Below are 17,236 nucleotides of genomic sequence, written 5' to 3'. Positions count from 1 at the left end.
ATCCAACCCAGCATTATAGAGGAATGGGTGGCAAAGATTATATTTCATTAACATTTTACTCTGGCTTATGTTCACTTAGAGATGGCTTACTATAGCAGCAATAAATGTTTAAATAGTTATATAAAAATTGAGATCAGGGAGCACAGAATAGACCAAGACTTAGTTTGTGGGGGAGGTGAACAGAACACAGACCCACAAGCCATGAATTCTTACATACTTGTTATCATTGAATGCCCATTTTGGCATTCATGATCAACAAAGAGAGGGAATGAATGTTAGGTTGCAGACTTTCACTGTCCAGGGAAGAATTAATTATAATTTCATGCTTCTAAATTTTCTCCTTTCCTACAATAACAAATTCTGAAACTACAAATAGGGCTGCAATGTAATTGCTTTTTAGTATAAGAAATGCATAAGATACAGTTTTCAATTGAACAATGGTGAATTTTACATTTTAGAATTTTTCCTTTCAAGTTTTAGCATGAAAGCATATTGACCTGCTTCGTAGTTTAAAAGTACATTTACTTATATTATCTCACCTGAGTCTCAACACAACTGTATGAGGTTAAAAGAATGGTTATTATTTAATTTCATATAGAAAGAAGCTAGAATTTAGAGCATTCAAACAATTCACTTGGCTAGTGAATAGCAGAGCCTGAAATGCATTATAAATTTATTCATTCATTTACTGAAAATCTCTTCAGTATCTAATGTTTTACCAGGCTGTGAAAATAAAAGACTAGTGAGGGAGGAAGATCTAAAATGTAAGTACATGACATGTGACCAAAGCAAAATTAAGTATATGCATCAGGTATGATGGGGAAAAGGCACATAACACCAATCATGGAGTCTAAGATTTCTGTATATGCAGTAAACTCTGAGCTGAATATTAAAGAAGGACCAGGAATTAATCAAGGAAGAACAACCCAGGCAGAAGGAACTGTGAGAGCAAAATCAAAGACGCAGAAAGCTGGCAGGGAAGGTGCAGGAAACAAATCAATTTGGAATTTGCAGGACGAAATAAAAAGCAGAGTTAGAAAACACGAGGCTGGAGAAGTAGACAAGGACCTATCAGATTTACTTACACTCCAGATTATACTTAATTCTGTAAGCAGTAAAGAATAGAATTCCATTTTCATTCACATGTCTTATACCATTCCAGAGACAAAGGAGATGAAGGAGTTGAAAAGGCAAGCAGGGAAATGGTTAAAGGACTGCTGACAGGAAGAGGAGATAATGAGAATCAAGAGAAGTCATTGAGAATGGAGCTGGAAAGGAAGAATCAGGAAGATCTCCTTGAAAAAGTTCATCTTGGAAATAATTAGCTATTTTACATATACATATGTTTTATAGTTACTGAAAGCCCAAAATAAAGTGTACTTTGAAACTTAATAAGGAGGCTTTGGCTGGCTTTTCAGACCTTCCTTCCAAGTTAACTTCAAAATGGACTGCTGAATGCAGAAAAACCTTAAAACACACCACAGAAATTGAGTACCTTGATAATGCGACTTCCTTCTGGTTTTTGGTAAAGTTTTATTCTTCTTTTCTTTTGCAGCCACCCCAAATCTTCTAACATTTCACCACTGAAGGACGATTCCACTTGAATGCTCTTGTCACAAATACTGATTTGCTCGTTGAGTCCTTTTTCTTGTTTCTCTACATCTATGCATTTTGAATGAACGCAGATCAGGAAATGGTTGCTTGACTCTGAGTTCATCAATGTAAAACTCCTTTCAGAAAAATTTTCAATTAAACTCTGTTCAGGAAGAAGCTGAAGAGTTAATTCTCCTAGAAATGCTTTCCAAGAATTATCGAAGTGATGAGGAGAGATCACAATATTCAGCTTTACAGACAACGGGGAAACACTGTCACCAGCCTCTTCTTTATCGATTGATTTTGAGACACTCACCTCCTCCAAGCATCTCTTTTTATCTGTGTGAGCCACTTCTTCCTTTACACTATCATCTAAGATGATGCAATGGGCAGAAGAGGAATCTGAACCTGGGCAGGGATATTCGTCATCAGTTAAGATGAGAGGTTCATTCCTTCTGTCCTCATGCATGTTCCAACGAAGCTGCTGTTGTTTTTCTTCATCTACTTTCACTGGAGGAGCATGTTTCCGTCGGCTGCTCATTGTCACGTTTTCTTGGTTGGTAAATGTGAACTCTAGAAGACAAATGCAACAGTAGGCATTCCAAGAGAGGATTTTAGTGTTAAAGTGATCCCACACGAGAAATTCAGCATAAGCTAATAGTCCACACACATAACACGAAATCTTCAGAGATACAAAAAGCAATGGATAATTTTTTTAATAAGTCAAACACAACTAAGAAACACATAACCATAATCTCATACATCATATACATTCTAATAGTCTTACTGGTCATTAATGGATAAATTTAATAATGATAATTTGTTGTATAAAGTAAAATTCTAAAAATATATTTAAGGAGCAGCATGACAGCAAAGTAAATCTTTCAAATATCCTAGAAACACATATTTGAAGAGTTTTACTAATATACATACTCCTATCATCACTACAAAATTTCAATTTTGTTTTAAAATCCCAAACAGTTAACAAAACTTCACTTGACCCATACATAGCTTTAAAATCTCTACAAATACATCTCTTTCAAAAGAGGAAGATGAAAATATAGAAATATATTTCTTTTTGTGGATTAGGAGATAAAAAGGATAAGAAGGATAGCTGGGAAAGGAATAAGGTGGTGATGGCAACCAGGGGGAATGGAGCAGAGACAATAATGGAAGTAAGAGAAGAAAAAAGTGTAGGGAAAAAAGGAAAAGAAAGCTTTCTTATCTCAATAGAGTACACTAGTCTGAAAGCGCTTATACGTGGTAGGCCCCAAACTACACTTTTCCCAAAATAATAGCCAATTTCTGTATGAAACACAGAATAACACAGAGATAAATCATAAAGTCATAATGATGGTTGGTGCCTATTTCAACCTATTTCAATCATGTAGCTTAAAAATAATGGATGTATAAATAATTAAAAATTAGCTTCAAGAAATATTCCTATTTTTTAATAAAATCCAAAAAGGTATCACTGAGTCCCATTATGTACTCAACACTGTGCTGTATTTTAAGAGAGGATACAAAGTAAGTATAAATCAGATTGTGGTCTCTAATTCAGGACAGACAATAAACTGTGTTCTGGTTTCTTCAAACTGAGCACATGGAGTAGTTTACACCCCTCTCCTGTACTAATCCCCCATCTCTAACTACTCTGCTCCAAATCTAGGAAAGAATGAGAAACATGTTTTTAAAAAAACAATTCAGAAATTCACAGCCCTGCTTAAAACAACAAAATAAAAACAGTACGTGGGAAATCTCAGTTGACCAAAAATTTTGAGGCATTCCTACAGAATACAGAGGGCATCCAACTGAAAAGCTAAGTGATGGCGTAAATGTATTAGCACAAAGGATGGGAGTATCACCAAGAGGGCTTCCATGTTCAGTGGTGGCAGAGCGATAGTAGAGCCCAAAGTGGGTCCAGACCTACAAACATACCGGTGCCAAAACAATGTATACACATTTTAAGAAATGTTATCTACGTATTACATTTGAAGTTGAATTGAATTACGTAGCAATGTGTAGTACAACATTCCCTCAAAAGATGATGTTAATCAAATGAATGTTAGCGTCATTCATTATATTACAATTTTAATATAGTCTTTTCCTTTCTTAAAATGTGTATACTTTTTTTTTTGGCACCCTCTGTAGCTAACAATGGAATAATAAAGTAGGAACTGCAGGCCCTTACCTCCCAATTTCTGACAAAGGCAAGGCAGCTATAGTGGGGGTATCTATTTTGGGAAGAACAGTGCCTAAACTGGAAAGATATTCTTTGTTACTGAGTACAGAAGAAAAAGCATATGACAATGGACTCTGCCTACGGAGAGGTTTCCCCCATTATCAATGAATACAATATAAAATGGGTCAAGGCAGCTGCTTTTGACCCTCCCCTTAAGCAAATTGTATAAGCAGAAACAATGAAAGGTGAAACTGGGAATATGAACTGTAAAGATGAGCTCACAATCAACAATCAAACATTAAGGGATCTCCAACAGTAAAATAAATCAACAAAGACAAACTTTCACCAAAGGAAACAAATGAAGCAATCTAAATAGGAGTTTGTAATACAATTAATCAACATCATTAAACCCCCAGGGAGATAACATACTGTTATCTGAGGAAGGATTTGTATGTGGAATATATAAAGAACTCTCGCGAATCAATAGTAAGACAAAAACCTTATTAAAAAATGGACAAAAATTTGACACTTCAGCAAAGCTGATCTTTAAGTGGCAAGTAAGCATATGAAAATTCTTCACTGTCATCAGTCATTAAGGCAAATTCAACCCACAAAGTACTATGAGGAATTACAAATCCACTAGAATGGTTAAAATTTAAAAGACTGAAGATGCAGAACAACCAGAACTGAACTCTCAATCTTTCCAACAGGAAAAGTTTGTCAATTTCTTATAAAATTAATTATACATTTCTTGCACAGCCTAGTTATCCCACTCCTTGGTACTGACTGAAGAGAAATAAAAACACAGATTCACAAAAGGACTTAAATTTGAATGTTAATAGCAGTCTTATTAATAAAAGCCAAAAATTGGAAACCCAAATGTCCATCACCCGGTGAATGAACAAATGGAATACTACTCCATGATAAACTACTGATACAACATACAAAATGGATGAATTTTTAAAGCATTATGATAAGTGAAGGAAGCCAGATGTGAAAGACTACATACTGTATTATCCTATTCACATGAAATTCTATAAAACGCAAAAATCTACTGATAGAAAGCAGATTAGTGGTTACTTGGGCCCAGAAGTGGGAAGAGGTGATTGACAGCAAAGGAGCTGGAAGGAAAACTTTGGGGTGACAGAAATGTTCTACTGGTGATTACGTGGTTGCACGTATTTGTTAAAACTCATCAAACTGTACACTTAAAACTGTTGAACTTTATTATATACAAATTATACTATAATAAATCTGATTTAAAAAGAAAAAAACAGGTGAAGGAGGGATTTAAAAATTATAAGAGAATATTAAAAAGTTTTATTCTAATAAACTTGAAAAATCTAAGATAAAATGGGTAGTTTACTAAAAAACATAAATGAATAAAACTGACCCAAGACATACAAAACCCGAGTAGAACAATAACCATAAAAGAAAATGATGTACTATTTCTTACCTACCTAAGACCTACCCCACTGCCTTGCTCTTGCTGACAGATCCTTTCCTTTATTTAGGAACACGGTGGACTTGTGATTTAAAAGAAGGGGGGTTTCCTTGGCAGCCCCGAGGAAGTTGTTTCTCTCTGTATAGTCCCATAAGGTTGCCACTAGCTCCATGTGGCTATTTAAATAAGACTAAATAATATTATACACTCAGCTCCTCAGGCTCTCTAGCCACTCTGTAAGTGCTTGATAGCTGCATGGCTACTGTATGAGTGCAAATACAGAACATTCTCAAAAGTGCAAGAAGTCTAGCAAACAGTGCTGGCCTACGTCAATCATGAGAGTTCCATGCCTAGCCAGTGCCTGGTTCAAGACTGCGCAGGTGATAAGACTATCATCAATCCCTGAGGACAGTTAACTACGAGTGTTCAAGCATGTTCTTTTCTCTCTTAACTAGGAAGAATAATACAGGAAGGCCCTAATAACCTAAGTATTTATCTATGTCCAGTTCTCCTCAGAACACAGGCTAGCATACTGGAATTTGGTCATTCTGCTGCAACTTTGAGCAGTTAGGCTATATCAGCTTACCGGTTAACTACAGGCACAGGTATGCTATATAACACCACCGCGAAGCTCAACGTCTTGAGAAAGCAAGCATTTATTCTCACAGATCTACAGGATAGCTGAGGGCTGGCTGATCTGGGCTGGTTTCTGGAGGGGCAGTCTGGCTCTGCTTAATGTGGCTGTCATCCTCCTTCTGGGACCCACAAAGCAACACACATAGGAGATCAGACAAGTTCGCAAACTCATCCTAGAAAAAGTGCTACCTACCTCATTGCTGAACATCACTACGGTCACCTTCAAAGTACTCCCCTGGGGAAGCTATGCACCAACGCCAGTGCCTAGTCCACCCTTCAAAGCAATCTGGAACTCTTTTTCTGGAATGGCCATCAGAGCTGTCATCGTATTAACCTCCATGTCCTGAATGTCATGAAAATGTCTTCCTTTCAATATTTCCTTTATTTTGGGGTAAAGAAGTCATTGGGGGCCAGATTAGGTGAGTAGGGAGGGTGTTCCAATATAATTATTTGTTTACTGGCCAAAAACTCCAGTGCCGTGTGAGCTGGTGCATTGTCGTGATGCAAGAACCATGAATCGTTGGTGAAAAGTTCAGGCCATCTAACTTCCTCATGCAGCCTTTTCAGCACTTTCAAGAATAGTAAGCTCGGTTAACTGTTTGTCCAGTTGGTACAAATTCCTAATGAATAATTCCTCTGGTACCAGAAAATGCTAGCAACATTGTTGCAACAAGTTCACGAATTGTCACATCTTGTATATTCCTCGTATATTCCTATTGCTGATGGCTGAGGTGTAAGCACGCAAATCCAATCACACAGGTACTTTTCAAAGAGCTTGGTCATGGCAAAACCACTAAATTTCCATGGGCCAAAGTAAGTCACATGGATAAACCCAAGTCAAGACCTGAGAAAATGCACTAACTTCATTACTGGGGGAGCTGCTGATGGTAAAGAGAGTAGATGTGAGGTAGGGGGTGGGGAGGGAACTGGGCCAGTTACACAATCTCTCACACCAAGCGTAATATTACTAACATGGTAATTATGGGATCATTTACTCTAAAACCCCAAAAAGCAACTAGCTATAGAGCAACGCAGAGCAACGTGGCTCATGGGAGAGGATTCTAATTCTAGCTTTGGCAATAGCTAACTGTGTGGCACCGAAATAGTTACCTAACTTCTTTGTGCCAGTTTTCTCATTTCTAAAACAGGGATGATAGCAGAATTGTGCTTAAGAAAAAAGTATAATTTCACAGTAACAGAAATCTAGCATATATTCAGTAGGTGGTAATTGCTATTATTGTCACCTGATGATACTATAAACGATGTTTTACAATATCCAAACTTTACGTGACAGGATGGGAGGCGATAGATCAGTGTATCTCAAACTTGACTGCACAGTAGAATCACTTGTGGGAACTTTTAAAAATCCCGATGCCCAAGTACTACCACTCGTTACTCAAAAAACAAAACAAAACAAACAAACAAACCAAAAAAACAAAAAACTTATTTTGGTGGACTCTGTTCCTAAGGGATCTCTATCCAGGGATAATTTCTTGAACCAAAAAAGGATATTATTTCATCAAAGCTACTTATAACCATAATGTTAATTGGCAGCCACTGGTATATCTTGAATCACATACCAAATCCTTCTCCCAGTTTTCTTCATGCCATATAAATCCCACATTTGATGGTTCTACTTCTTCCTCCCTCTTAACTATCAGTGTCTGTGTAAAACTTAATTACATGCAGTTGCCTGTATGGACCACACTTTCACCATCCTGCATTTAAATGTAAAAAGCCTTTTGCTTGGAGTGTTCCTTCACACTTTGCTGACTGTTACTGTCCTGGTCTTCCTCCCCAAACCCTCCAGAACCAGGCCTGCTTAGTTAAGGGCTTCTCCTCCTTGATCTCAACTGCTACTTAACTGTTTGACTTACGAAATACTTGAAGGCTGGGCAGGAATAGTATCCTATTCAACACTGTACCTCCAATGCCAAGTCAGTGCCAGGATGGAAATGATATACAAAATAAGGTGAAACAAAGATTCTAGCTCCGTGAATATCCTCCCTTTGTTTAAGGACCTAATAGTACTTTACTCACGTTTCTTTTTGGACAAGAGTCTCTTAACCACATTCTAGAAGACTGCAGGTAATGTGAAACTATTCTTTATTATTTCTGGCCCAGAATGAGACAGACAAAACTGACTGACCTGTATCTTTAATAGAAAACAAAGACAGATTGCTAGAAAAATAAGCACAAAATGGTAAAGTTAATAAGATAATACAACAAATGATTTTCAATTAAACGTAAATTTAGGTTTTTCCCCCACCAAATCATAATCTCCTTAATAAAAGACACAAACCCTGAATTACAAATCCATGGTAGACTCAGGTTTGGGCTATTAAAAGCAATAGGAGTATACATTTACATGTATACATCCAACGTGAGCCCTATGTAAGCGAAGCCCAATCATTACACAAAGCTTTCAATGATCTAGCATTACCACAATCCTTTTCCATTGTGGTAACTCCAGCAGGAGAGTATTTTCATCTGTTGAACCCTAAAATACGTTAGTCACAAAAACTTGAAACATGCCCTCCATAAGCTTCTTCACCAGCAAATTCTATTTCCTCTAAATCTTTCTAACCTAAACTCTTTATAAAAGATTTATTTTAATAATTCTAACAGTACAGTTCTTTTAGGTTGAGCAAAAAGTATAGCAGAGCAAAAAGAAAAAAATATATATACATACATACATATATGTATCAGGGATGCCAAAAAATGTATACAAGTGGACACTTTGGTCCACATTGCTCAAACAGTTCGCCATCAACAGAAGTGTCTGGACGCGGATGGGAACCACTTTGAGCACCTCTTGTAATTGCAGAAGTCACACGTGACTTGTATTCATCTTTTGCTTTCGGTATATCTTGAATATTACAATTTTAATACTTTTCCTTTCTTAAAATGTGTGTACTTTTTAACTTATATATATATATATATATATATACACAATCTTTCAAAAGTAAACTATTTTATTTTCAACTGCCAACTTAGTAACTGGTCCTGCAAAGCTCTAGGAAGTACAGGCTATGTAATAAAGGCACACTTATCCCACTGCTGCTCACAATTGCTCTGCTTCCAGCAGTTACAGATCATAAACCAACGAGTCTTTTTGGTGACAACACAGATCTCATGGGTCATTTCTATTCATGGCAATTTCACCATTCTTGCCATTACCCCACAGAATAATTGCAAATAGCTGTAATGACTTAAAACGACTGCATTTTGTACAGTCATAGCCTCAAATTGATTTAAAAACAAGTTGGAAAACACAAAACATCTAGAATTTCTACCCCGTGCCTAACAACGTCAAGTCACTTAGAAAAAAGACACAAGTTTGAGGACTACAAGCTGAATAGTCATAGAACGATACTGTGTATCTGACGGGGACCGTCCACCATCAGGTAACACACGTTCGTTCCTAAACCTAGCAACCACCATGGAGTCAAAACGTGCAAGGGTGGTTGTGAACGCGACCGTACTTAATCTGACGCCGAAGGTAACTGAGAACTTTCAGACTAACTTGCAAGCCTCGGCCTCCCCGTTTACTGCACTGCAACCTCGCGCACCGAGCTAGGAGGCTGCCCAGTTCCAGCTTGCAGGGCCGTCACCTGCTGCGAACGGTGATACCCACTCGATTTTCTTCTGCAAAGACCCCAAAGCGGTTCCAGAAGTCAGGGCAGGGCTGTCAGCGACGGACCGCTCCCATCAGGCCGGGCACGCAAGCCACCGCGAGGCCGAGGGTGCAGCACGACAACAGCCCCTCGGACGCTCGAACAAAACCTCGCCGGCCCGGCCCCCGGGGAGAAGCACGTCCTCCTTTCCCACGACCCCACCTTCTCCCGGAGGAGCCCTGGCCGTCCAAGGGCCCGCCCGCCTGGGATGGGGAAGGGTCGGGGAGACCTGTGCCGCGGCTCACTCGCAGCCCTTTAGATTCCCGGGCCCCAGAACACCCAAGTCCTCCTTGCCTGAGACCTCAGTCCCGGTCCGGAGCTGTCTTCCAGACCCGACCTCTGACCCCTGACCCTCCATCACCCGAGCGCCTACCTAGACTAGCTTTCCAAGCCTCTTGAGCGTCTCCGCACCAAGGCCCTCTAAGGCTCCCGCAGGTCCCGGGCACGCAGTCGCCACCCACCGAACATCCACCTGAGGTGGGCTCGCGCGCTTTACGCTGGTTTGTGTTGGGGTTCCCGGGGGACCCAGAAACCTCAGCTCCTAGCTGCAGGGCGCGCTCTGGAGCGTGGGGTCAAGGTGAACGCGCACGTCGAGTTGCCCCGCCCCCTTTCTCCGGCGGTGGCTTCAAGAGCCGCTTCTACGCAAGTCCACACGGTTAAAGGCCACGACTGGATGCAGTTGGAATCTCGCGATAGCTCGGTCCACGCCTTTAGCGAATACAGGATTGGCTGGAACCTCTAAGGAGGAGGCGGGCTCTCAGCAGGTATTAAATACAGGCGGCTTCCCCGCTGAAGGGGCGGGGTTCCCGTGAGGGAGTGATGCGTTTCGTTTGTGGCTTTAATAAAAAGGCAGAAGAAAATTCTGCAAACGCACGGTTTTTCTTGCTTCTAGAACGCAGCCATTCATTAGTACGGGTGAAGCTTCTCTTCCTCAAAAAAATAATTTTAAAAAGACTTTCCAGGGGAATATGAGTACATTATTTAAGTTGAGAGCAAAACGACATGTATTATACTGAAGGTGGCCTTCGAATACCTTGTCTTTTTTGTCTTCACTGAGAGGCATCCTCTTTCCCCGCGGAGCTAGGCTGCTGCTTAGTTAACTTTGGGATAACTCGGACAGGCTTCAGGGCCAAGAGCCTGGAACATGACCCCCAGGAGACAGCGGTCACTCATTGATGGATGACCACCTCCTGAGGACCCAGCGTTACGCTGTGGAGGGGCGTCTCTGCAGGTGTAATCGCCCAGAAGCACAAAAGTAGGGTCTTGCCTAGGAGAACATCCGTCGTAGTTGTGGAGACGTTGTAGAGACAGCCCACATACCCTCTTTGCACAGAACTTCATCATCGACCTCTAAGATAGTCTGAAAGAAGCCATGTACACAAACTAAACCCTATAAAATTCGATGGAAATCAGTGACCTTATTATCCACGGCTTCAGGAGGGAAGTTGAAAAAGTAATGCTAATTGCTGGAGCCGGGGGCAAACAGGAAAGTTCCTCTGCCCTGGAGAACTGATCATTTCACTAAGTACAAGACATAATGGAGCCTTTATTTTGGAAGTGCAACCGAAACTCAGTATTTAAACGTTTATTGTGCTGTAAAAGGTTATCTTTGATAGTTTTATGTCGCTTCTCCCCATTGGAATAGAGATTTAAGCTCACAGTTTCACTGAGTCCAGCTGGTGCCAGGCAGAAATATTTAAAAAAATAAGTACCGCATCATTTCATCTTTGTTCACCTTTATTGGGGTAATTAATCTTTTGATATAATTATTGTTATTCCGTGCAAAATGTTAAACTACAGATCCAGTTGTGTTTGGAGATGTAATTTCAACTAGAGCGATGGAATTCTGTACACTGTCATTCAGCAGTTAAAATTAAACAAAATTCGTCCTCTTGAATTTCCCAGTGGAATGTTCAATCCTGTATTTGCAAAGTGCCCAATATAGTCTTTGAAAAACTTTTCTATGGAGTAATGTTTTTCAATCTTAAAATCACCAGAGCTAATTTTAGGAAACATTTCTCATTTTTGCACCTTAGCTCTCTGGAAGCTCCCATTTGTGAAATACCCGTTTCCTGACAACTCCCACCGATTGGATGCTAATGATCTAATAGTATTCCACAAGTAGGAGTTAATTGATTGCATATAAACCAATCAGTGAATGACTCAGTGTCCACAGAGTTCAGCTGATTTTTCTTAGAATTGCAAATGTGATGTGTCAGACCACTTGGTTCCTTGTGTGGTCTCACTAGGCCAAAGCTACAGATCCAATTCCTTTTTGGGGACACTTAGCTTTATTCTAGCCATAGCCCTAACTCATGTCGTCTATTTAAAAAATGAATGTTGTAAGTTGTTCTCAAGGAGGACTTGTTGAGAGGGTGTGGATGAGTTAATGCAAATGAAGTCCCTTTAGGGACAGAAACAGTATAACCGATGATTTATAAGTAGAAGTTTATATTTTGAAAATCCCTTTCATGCTCACTTTTCCTTCGTTCTTAAAATGATGATGTCACGCAGGAGACCCTGCTTGCTGCGCCATTTGTCGTGCAGGGTCTCAGCTCCCACTCCCCGCCCAAGAACGCAGGACACGGTAAGGCCAAAAAGGAACACCCACGGAGCCATACGTAGGGGAGTCAAACCAATATATTCTCGCTGGCGGCTGGGCTGGAGACACAGGAAGCAGGATCTACATAATCTGCCTAACAGCAGTCCGCGCTTGCCAGCCACCATCTTCTTGCTAGCCCCCATTTTTTTCTGCTAGCGTAGCCACAGCTGTTATATTAGTGGCCCATGGCCTACGGGTTACAGCTGACGGCCAACTAGCCACAGCTGCTGGCATCTGATCACAGTTGATGGCCATTTACTACCCGAGCCAGCACCTTTCTATGTGAGGCCGAGAGCCTGGAAACTGTTTTTTTGGGGTTTTGTCCCCACACTCCACCCCTACAGGGTCTCGCCTCACAATCTACGCGACAAGTGTCTTCTGCGAGGGTCCCTGTGCGAGGAGCCTGGAGGTGAATGCAATATCCTGGATACAGCCAAGCTCTCTGAGCACAGCCAGGGTTTCTCAGGGCACCACCAGTGCTTCTGGGCACAGCCAGACTTCCTGGGCTTCTTAGGGTACCACCAGTCTCCCCGGGCACAGCCAGGGTTTCTCAGGGCACCATCCCAGTACTTCTGGTCACAGCCAGACTTCCTGGGCTCCTTAGGGTACCACCTGTCTCCCCGAGCACAGCCAGAGTTTCTCAGGGCACTGCCACTCTCTCTGGACACAGACAGACTTCCTGGACTCAGCCAGGGCCTCTCAGGGCACTGCCACTCTCTCTGGACACAGCCAGACTTCCTGGACACAGCCAGGGCCTCTCAGGGCACTGCCACTCTCTCTGGACACAGCCAGACTTCCTGGACACAGCCAGGGCCTCTCAGGGCACTGCCACTCTCTCTGGACACAGCCAGACTTCCTGGACACAGCCAGGGCTCTCAGGGCACTGCCACTCTCTCTGGACACAGCCAGACTTCCTGGACACAGCCAGGGCTCTCAGGGCACTGCCACTCTCTCTGGACACAGCCAGACTTCCTGGACACAGCCAGGGCTCTCAGGGCACTGCCACTCTCTCTGGACACAGCCAGACTTCCTGGACACAGCCAGGGCTCTCAGGGCACTGCCACTCTCTCTGGACACAGCCAGACTTCCTGGACACAGCCAGGGCTCTCAGGGCACTGCCACTCTCTCTCTGGGCCTCTCGGGGTACTGTGCTGGAACAACAGCGGCTCACATCAAGGTGCTTACATATTATCAATGGCGGCCAGTCAAGACACAAAAGCATACATCCACCAGTCCCACTACATGGTGGTATGTTCCCAAACAGTCAAGCGTCCATTAAATTAGGGATGGAAGGCAATTCCCCATAGTCCATAGTCATTCGCCAGGGCTGTCCTGGGGGTGAGGGATGACCTTGACCTCATCCTCATCTCCCACGGAGGACTCAGCAAGCATTTCCTCCTGGGACAAGTCCCGCATCCAGGCTGCCTCAGCAAGCACTTCCCAGCTCACAGGGCGGCAACAACCTTCGCTTTCTCCGCTTTCTCCGGCCTCCGCTGGTTGGGGAACCATCCACATCTTTCCACACCTCCACGGGGATCGAGCTCTCCGGCAGCTGCTCCTCCTGGTCTTCCTCAGACTGAGCTTTCATACGCACAAACTGCTCCACTGCCCTTCGGAAAGCTTTGGCCAGCACCGTATCCTGCGGACTACGCCATGTGTCACGCGGCGGACCCTGCTTGCTGCGCCATTTGTCGTGGAGGGTCTCAGCTCCCACTCCCCGCCCAAGAACGCAGGACACGGTAAGGCCAAAAAGGAACACCCACGGAGCCATAGATAGGGGAGTCAAACCAATATATTCTCACTGGCGGCTGGGCTGGAGACACAGGAAGCAGGATCTACATAATCTGCCTAACAGTGGTCCGCGCTTGCTAGCCACCATCTTCTTGCTAGCCCCCATTTTTTTCTGCTAGCGTAGCCACAGCCGTTATATTAGTGGCCCATGGCCTACGGGTTACAGCTGACGGCCAACTAGCCACAGCTGCTGGCATCTGATCACAGTTGATGGCCATTTACTACCCGAGCCAGCACCTTTCTATGTGAGGCCGAGAGCCTGGAAACTGTTTTTTTGGGGTTTTGTCCCCACAGATGATATTAGATATTTACAATTTTCATTTTGCAGCAGAGGAATCTGAGACTCAGAGACATTAGGTGATTCTCCACAGTTTAGCTCTAAGAGACCAAGAGGAGCTAGAACACCTCTTGACTCCTCTATCTAAGCTGTTGCCTCTCATTATTAAGTCATATTGTCTATCTAATAAAAGTAAACAATTTGTCACCAGCCTTCCTAAGTTGGCATGGGAAAAAGGAAGGCATGAGAAGTGTAATTATTTGGTGACCCAGGGCTGTGCATATCAACAATAAGGATCATTGAGGCCCAGCACTGTTTTCTCTTTAATAGAAAGATCATTAATAACATTGATTGAGAAGTTCATTCTATATTCTGGTTATGTTTGCCTGCTCTCTGGAAGTGAAGTTGATGGTCACACAGTATGATCGAGCTTTTCCAAAGATGAATCTTTTTTGCCATTTCCTCTACTACCTACTTATTTTGGGAATGCTTTCCCTCCTCCTGACAAATTGAAAATATAAGGGTCAAAGTCACTATTCTGGAATGAATTACAATGTCCAAAGCCGTTGTTAAAATGTGTGTATTACTAACAGAGAGTGGGAGGAAGAAACATGGTTTTGGAAGATTAGTGCTGGCTGGGGTGATCAGCTATGCTGAAGGGAGTGGTGTCAGATCACACAAACAAGAAATGGTATCAGAGGAATTATGCATGCTTAGCTATAGGATATGTTGAGGGGCAGGAAGTGTATGACCTGAAAACAAATCTTCGTGTTTAGAATGTTAGCACTTTTCCTCAGGCTAACCATGGATAGGCTTGTTACCTTTTAATTTAATCTTTCCTTGTTGATTTGCAGGTCAGATTTATTTCAAAGTCTATAGTTTGTTTGTTCTGTCTCCCCTGCTGCAAGCTCAGCCTGCAAACTGAAAACTCAATCTGTGTCCCTTCTGCAGCTCATAATTTGCAAAGCAAAATTTGTAATCTCTACCCAGAATGTTGCATCGAACATGAATTTATGACATAAGGAGAAGGGAGTTCACCATTTCTTTCTAAGTGTTTGTTTTGGATGCTAATAAAGCAATCCTTGTAAATTAGGTAAAAACAAGGATAAAATTGAAGCTGAGTCTGTTGGGTAAAGAAAGATGTGAGATTCTATGCAATGTTTCTCAATGAAGGTAACATAATCTGTATCATGGATCTCCTTACCCCCTTCCCTCCCTCCATTCCCAAATATTACTTTTTCTAATTACATTGTTTTCCAACTAATTTTGTCAGTATGGCTTCTGTGTATTAAGGAATAGGAATTTGTAGATGAGTCACCTGACACTTATGACTTAAGTAATATTTATTATGCAGTTTTGAGAAAAATACAAGTAAAATGTTTTTTTGAATATTTTAAGGATCTCTATCATGTGTCATTTTAAAGTACAAAAATAGTGATGTAACACTTTGAGAATGAGTCTAAAATCTCAAGGAAGCTTAGTCATACAGCGATAGAATAAAATGATGATTACCAGAGAATAAAAAACCTTCCCAAAGCTTCCATCCACTAAAAGGGCAGCTCCACGTTCAGGTATCAGCATTGGTGTATTGTTTAGGTCAATTCTTGGGACAATGGCGAAATTAGATCTCAGTTCCACTTTCTTTAAACCCTGTTAAGTTTCTACATTTTTTTTTTTTTTAAGGAGGGCACACAGTTCACAGTAGCCCATGCGGAGATCAAACCAGCAACCTTGGTGTTATTAGCACCACGCTCTAACCAACTGAGCTAACTGGCCACCCCTAAAACCTGTTAAGTTTTTGAATTCCTCTTTAGGCCCTTAAATAAACTTAAATGCTTACATACCTTACATATTATGCAGTAGTACCAGATAATGATCAATTGTGTCCATATGCCGTAACAGCCCCATCTCAACTATTAGCTCCTGAGATTTATTTTGTTAAAAACAAACCAAACTATCCAAGCATCCCAGGTAACTAATGAAACCAATTCAAAGATAGATATTTGGGAACCACTTGAGCAGATGATCTCCAATTTATGACCTAATTGATTAAAAAACAAGCTCATATAAAGCAAGCTCATATAAATCAAAACCTTATTTTCTATAGCAACAATGTTATAAGCTAGGACTCCAATCCTGGAAACCCATTTCATACCTTCTAAATAACAAAACTACTCTTAGAGAAATTAACTTAAAATGGATTACAGACTAATATAAAATGTAAAATTATTAAACTCCTAGAAGACAACAGAGGAGAAAATCTAGATGACCTTGTGTATGGTGATAATGTTTTAGACACAACATCAAAGCCATGATCCATGAAAGAAATAATTGATAAGCTCAACGTCATTGAAATTGAAATCTGCTCTGAAAATATATAATATCAAAAGAGGAGACAAACCACAGACTGGGAGAAAATATTTGCAAAAGACAAATCAGATAAAGGACTATAACTACCAAAATTAGTTAAAGGATACACCATAAAAAGATGTAAGATGTGACATCAAAAACATAAAATGTGTCAGGGAGAGTAAAAAGGTAGAGCTTTAGAATGCAATCAAACTTAAGTTTTTGTCAATACTTGCAATAGACTGTTATAGATATAAACTGTTATTTGTAAGCCTGCTGGTAACCACAAAGCAGAAATCTACAGTAGATACACAAAGGTAAAGAGAAAGGAATCTAAGCATGAAGCTAAAGAAAGTCATCCAATCGCAAAGGAAGAGAACAAGAGAAGAAATAGAGAGGAACTACAAAATGCCAGAAAACAATTAACAAAGTAACAATAAGTACATATCTATCAATAATAACTTTAAATATAACTGCACTAAATTCTCCTATTAAAAGGTGTAGAGTGGCTGAACGGATAAAAAAAACAAGACCCATTTGTATGCTGCCTAACAGAGACTCACTTCAGGTGTAAAGAAACACACAGCCTGAAAGTGAAGTGATGGAAAAAGATATTCTATGCTAATGGAAACCAAAAGAAAGCTGAGGTAGCTATACTTATATCAGACAATATAGACTTTAAAAC

General features: G+C 41.1%; 1 protein-coding gene across 5 annotated transcripts in view; it reads right to left on the bottom strand.

Moving 5' to 3' along the window:
- SHPRH (SNF2 histone linker PHD RING helicase) overlaps positions 1–10,147 on the bottom strand; it is a 74,504-nt gene extending 64,357 nt beyond the window's left edge. For 3 of the 5 annotated variants that reach the window (XR_013993095.1, XR_013993096.1, XM_081044610.1), the window contains exons 1-2: positions 9,906–10,147; positions 1,496–2,166 (exon numbers count right to left, since the gene is read on the bottom strand). Coding sequence is in view for 3 of the 5 variants with exons in the window: in XM_081044610.1 (XP_080900736.1) it covers positions 1,496–2,134 (639 nt within the window). In the remaining 2 variants the exon portion in view is untranslated. The other 2 variants (XM_081044611.1, XM_081044612.1) reach the window with 2 other exon arrangements.
- Between the last annotated feature and the right edge of the window lie 7,089 nt (positions 10,148–17,236).

This window comes from Rhinolophus hipposideros (assembly GCF_964194185.1).
Source record: "Rhinolophus hipposideros genome assembly, chromosome: 3".
Taxonomy (NCBI): domain Eukaryota; kingdom Metazoa; phylum Chordata; class Mammalia; order Chiroptera; family Rhinolophidae; genus Rhinolophus; species Rhinolophus hipposideros.
This window is presented reverse-complemented; position numbering and strand designations above follow the sequence as displayed.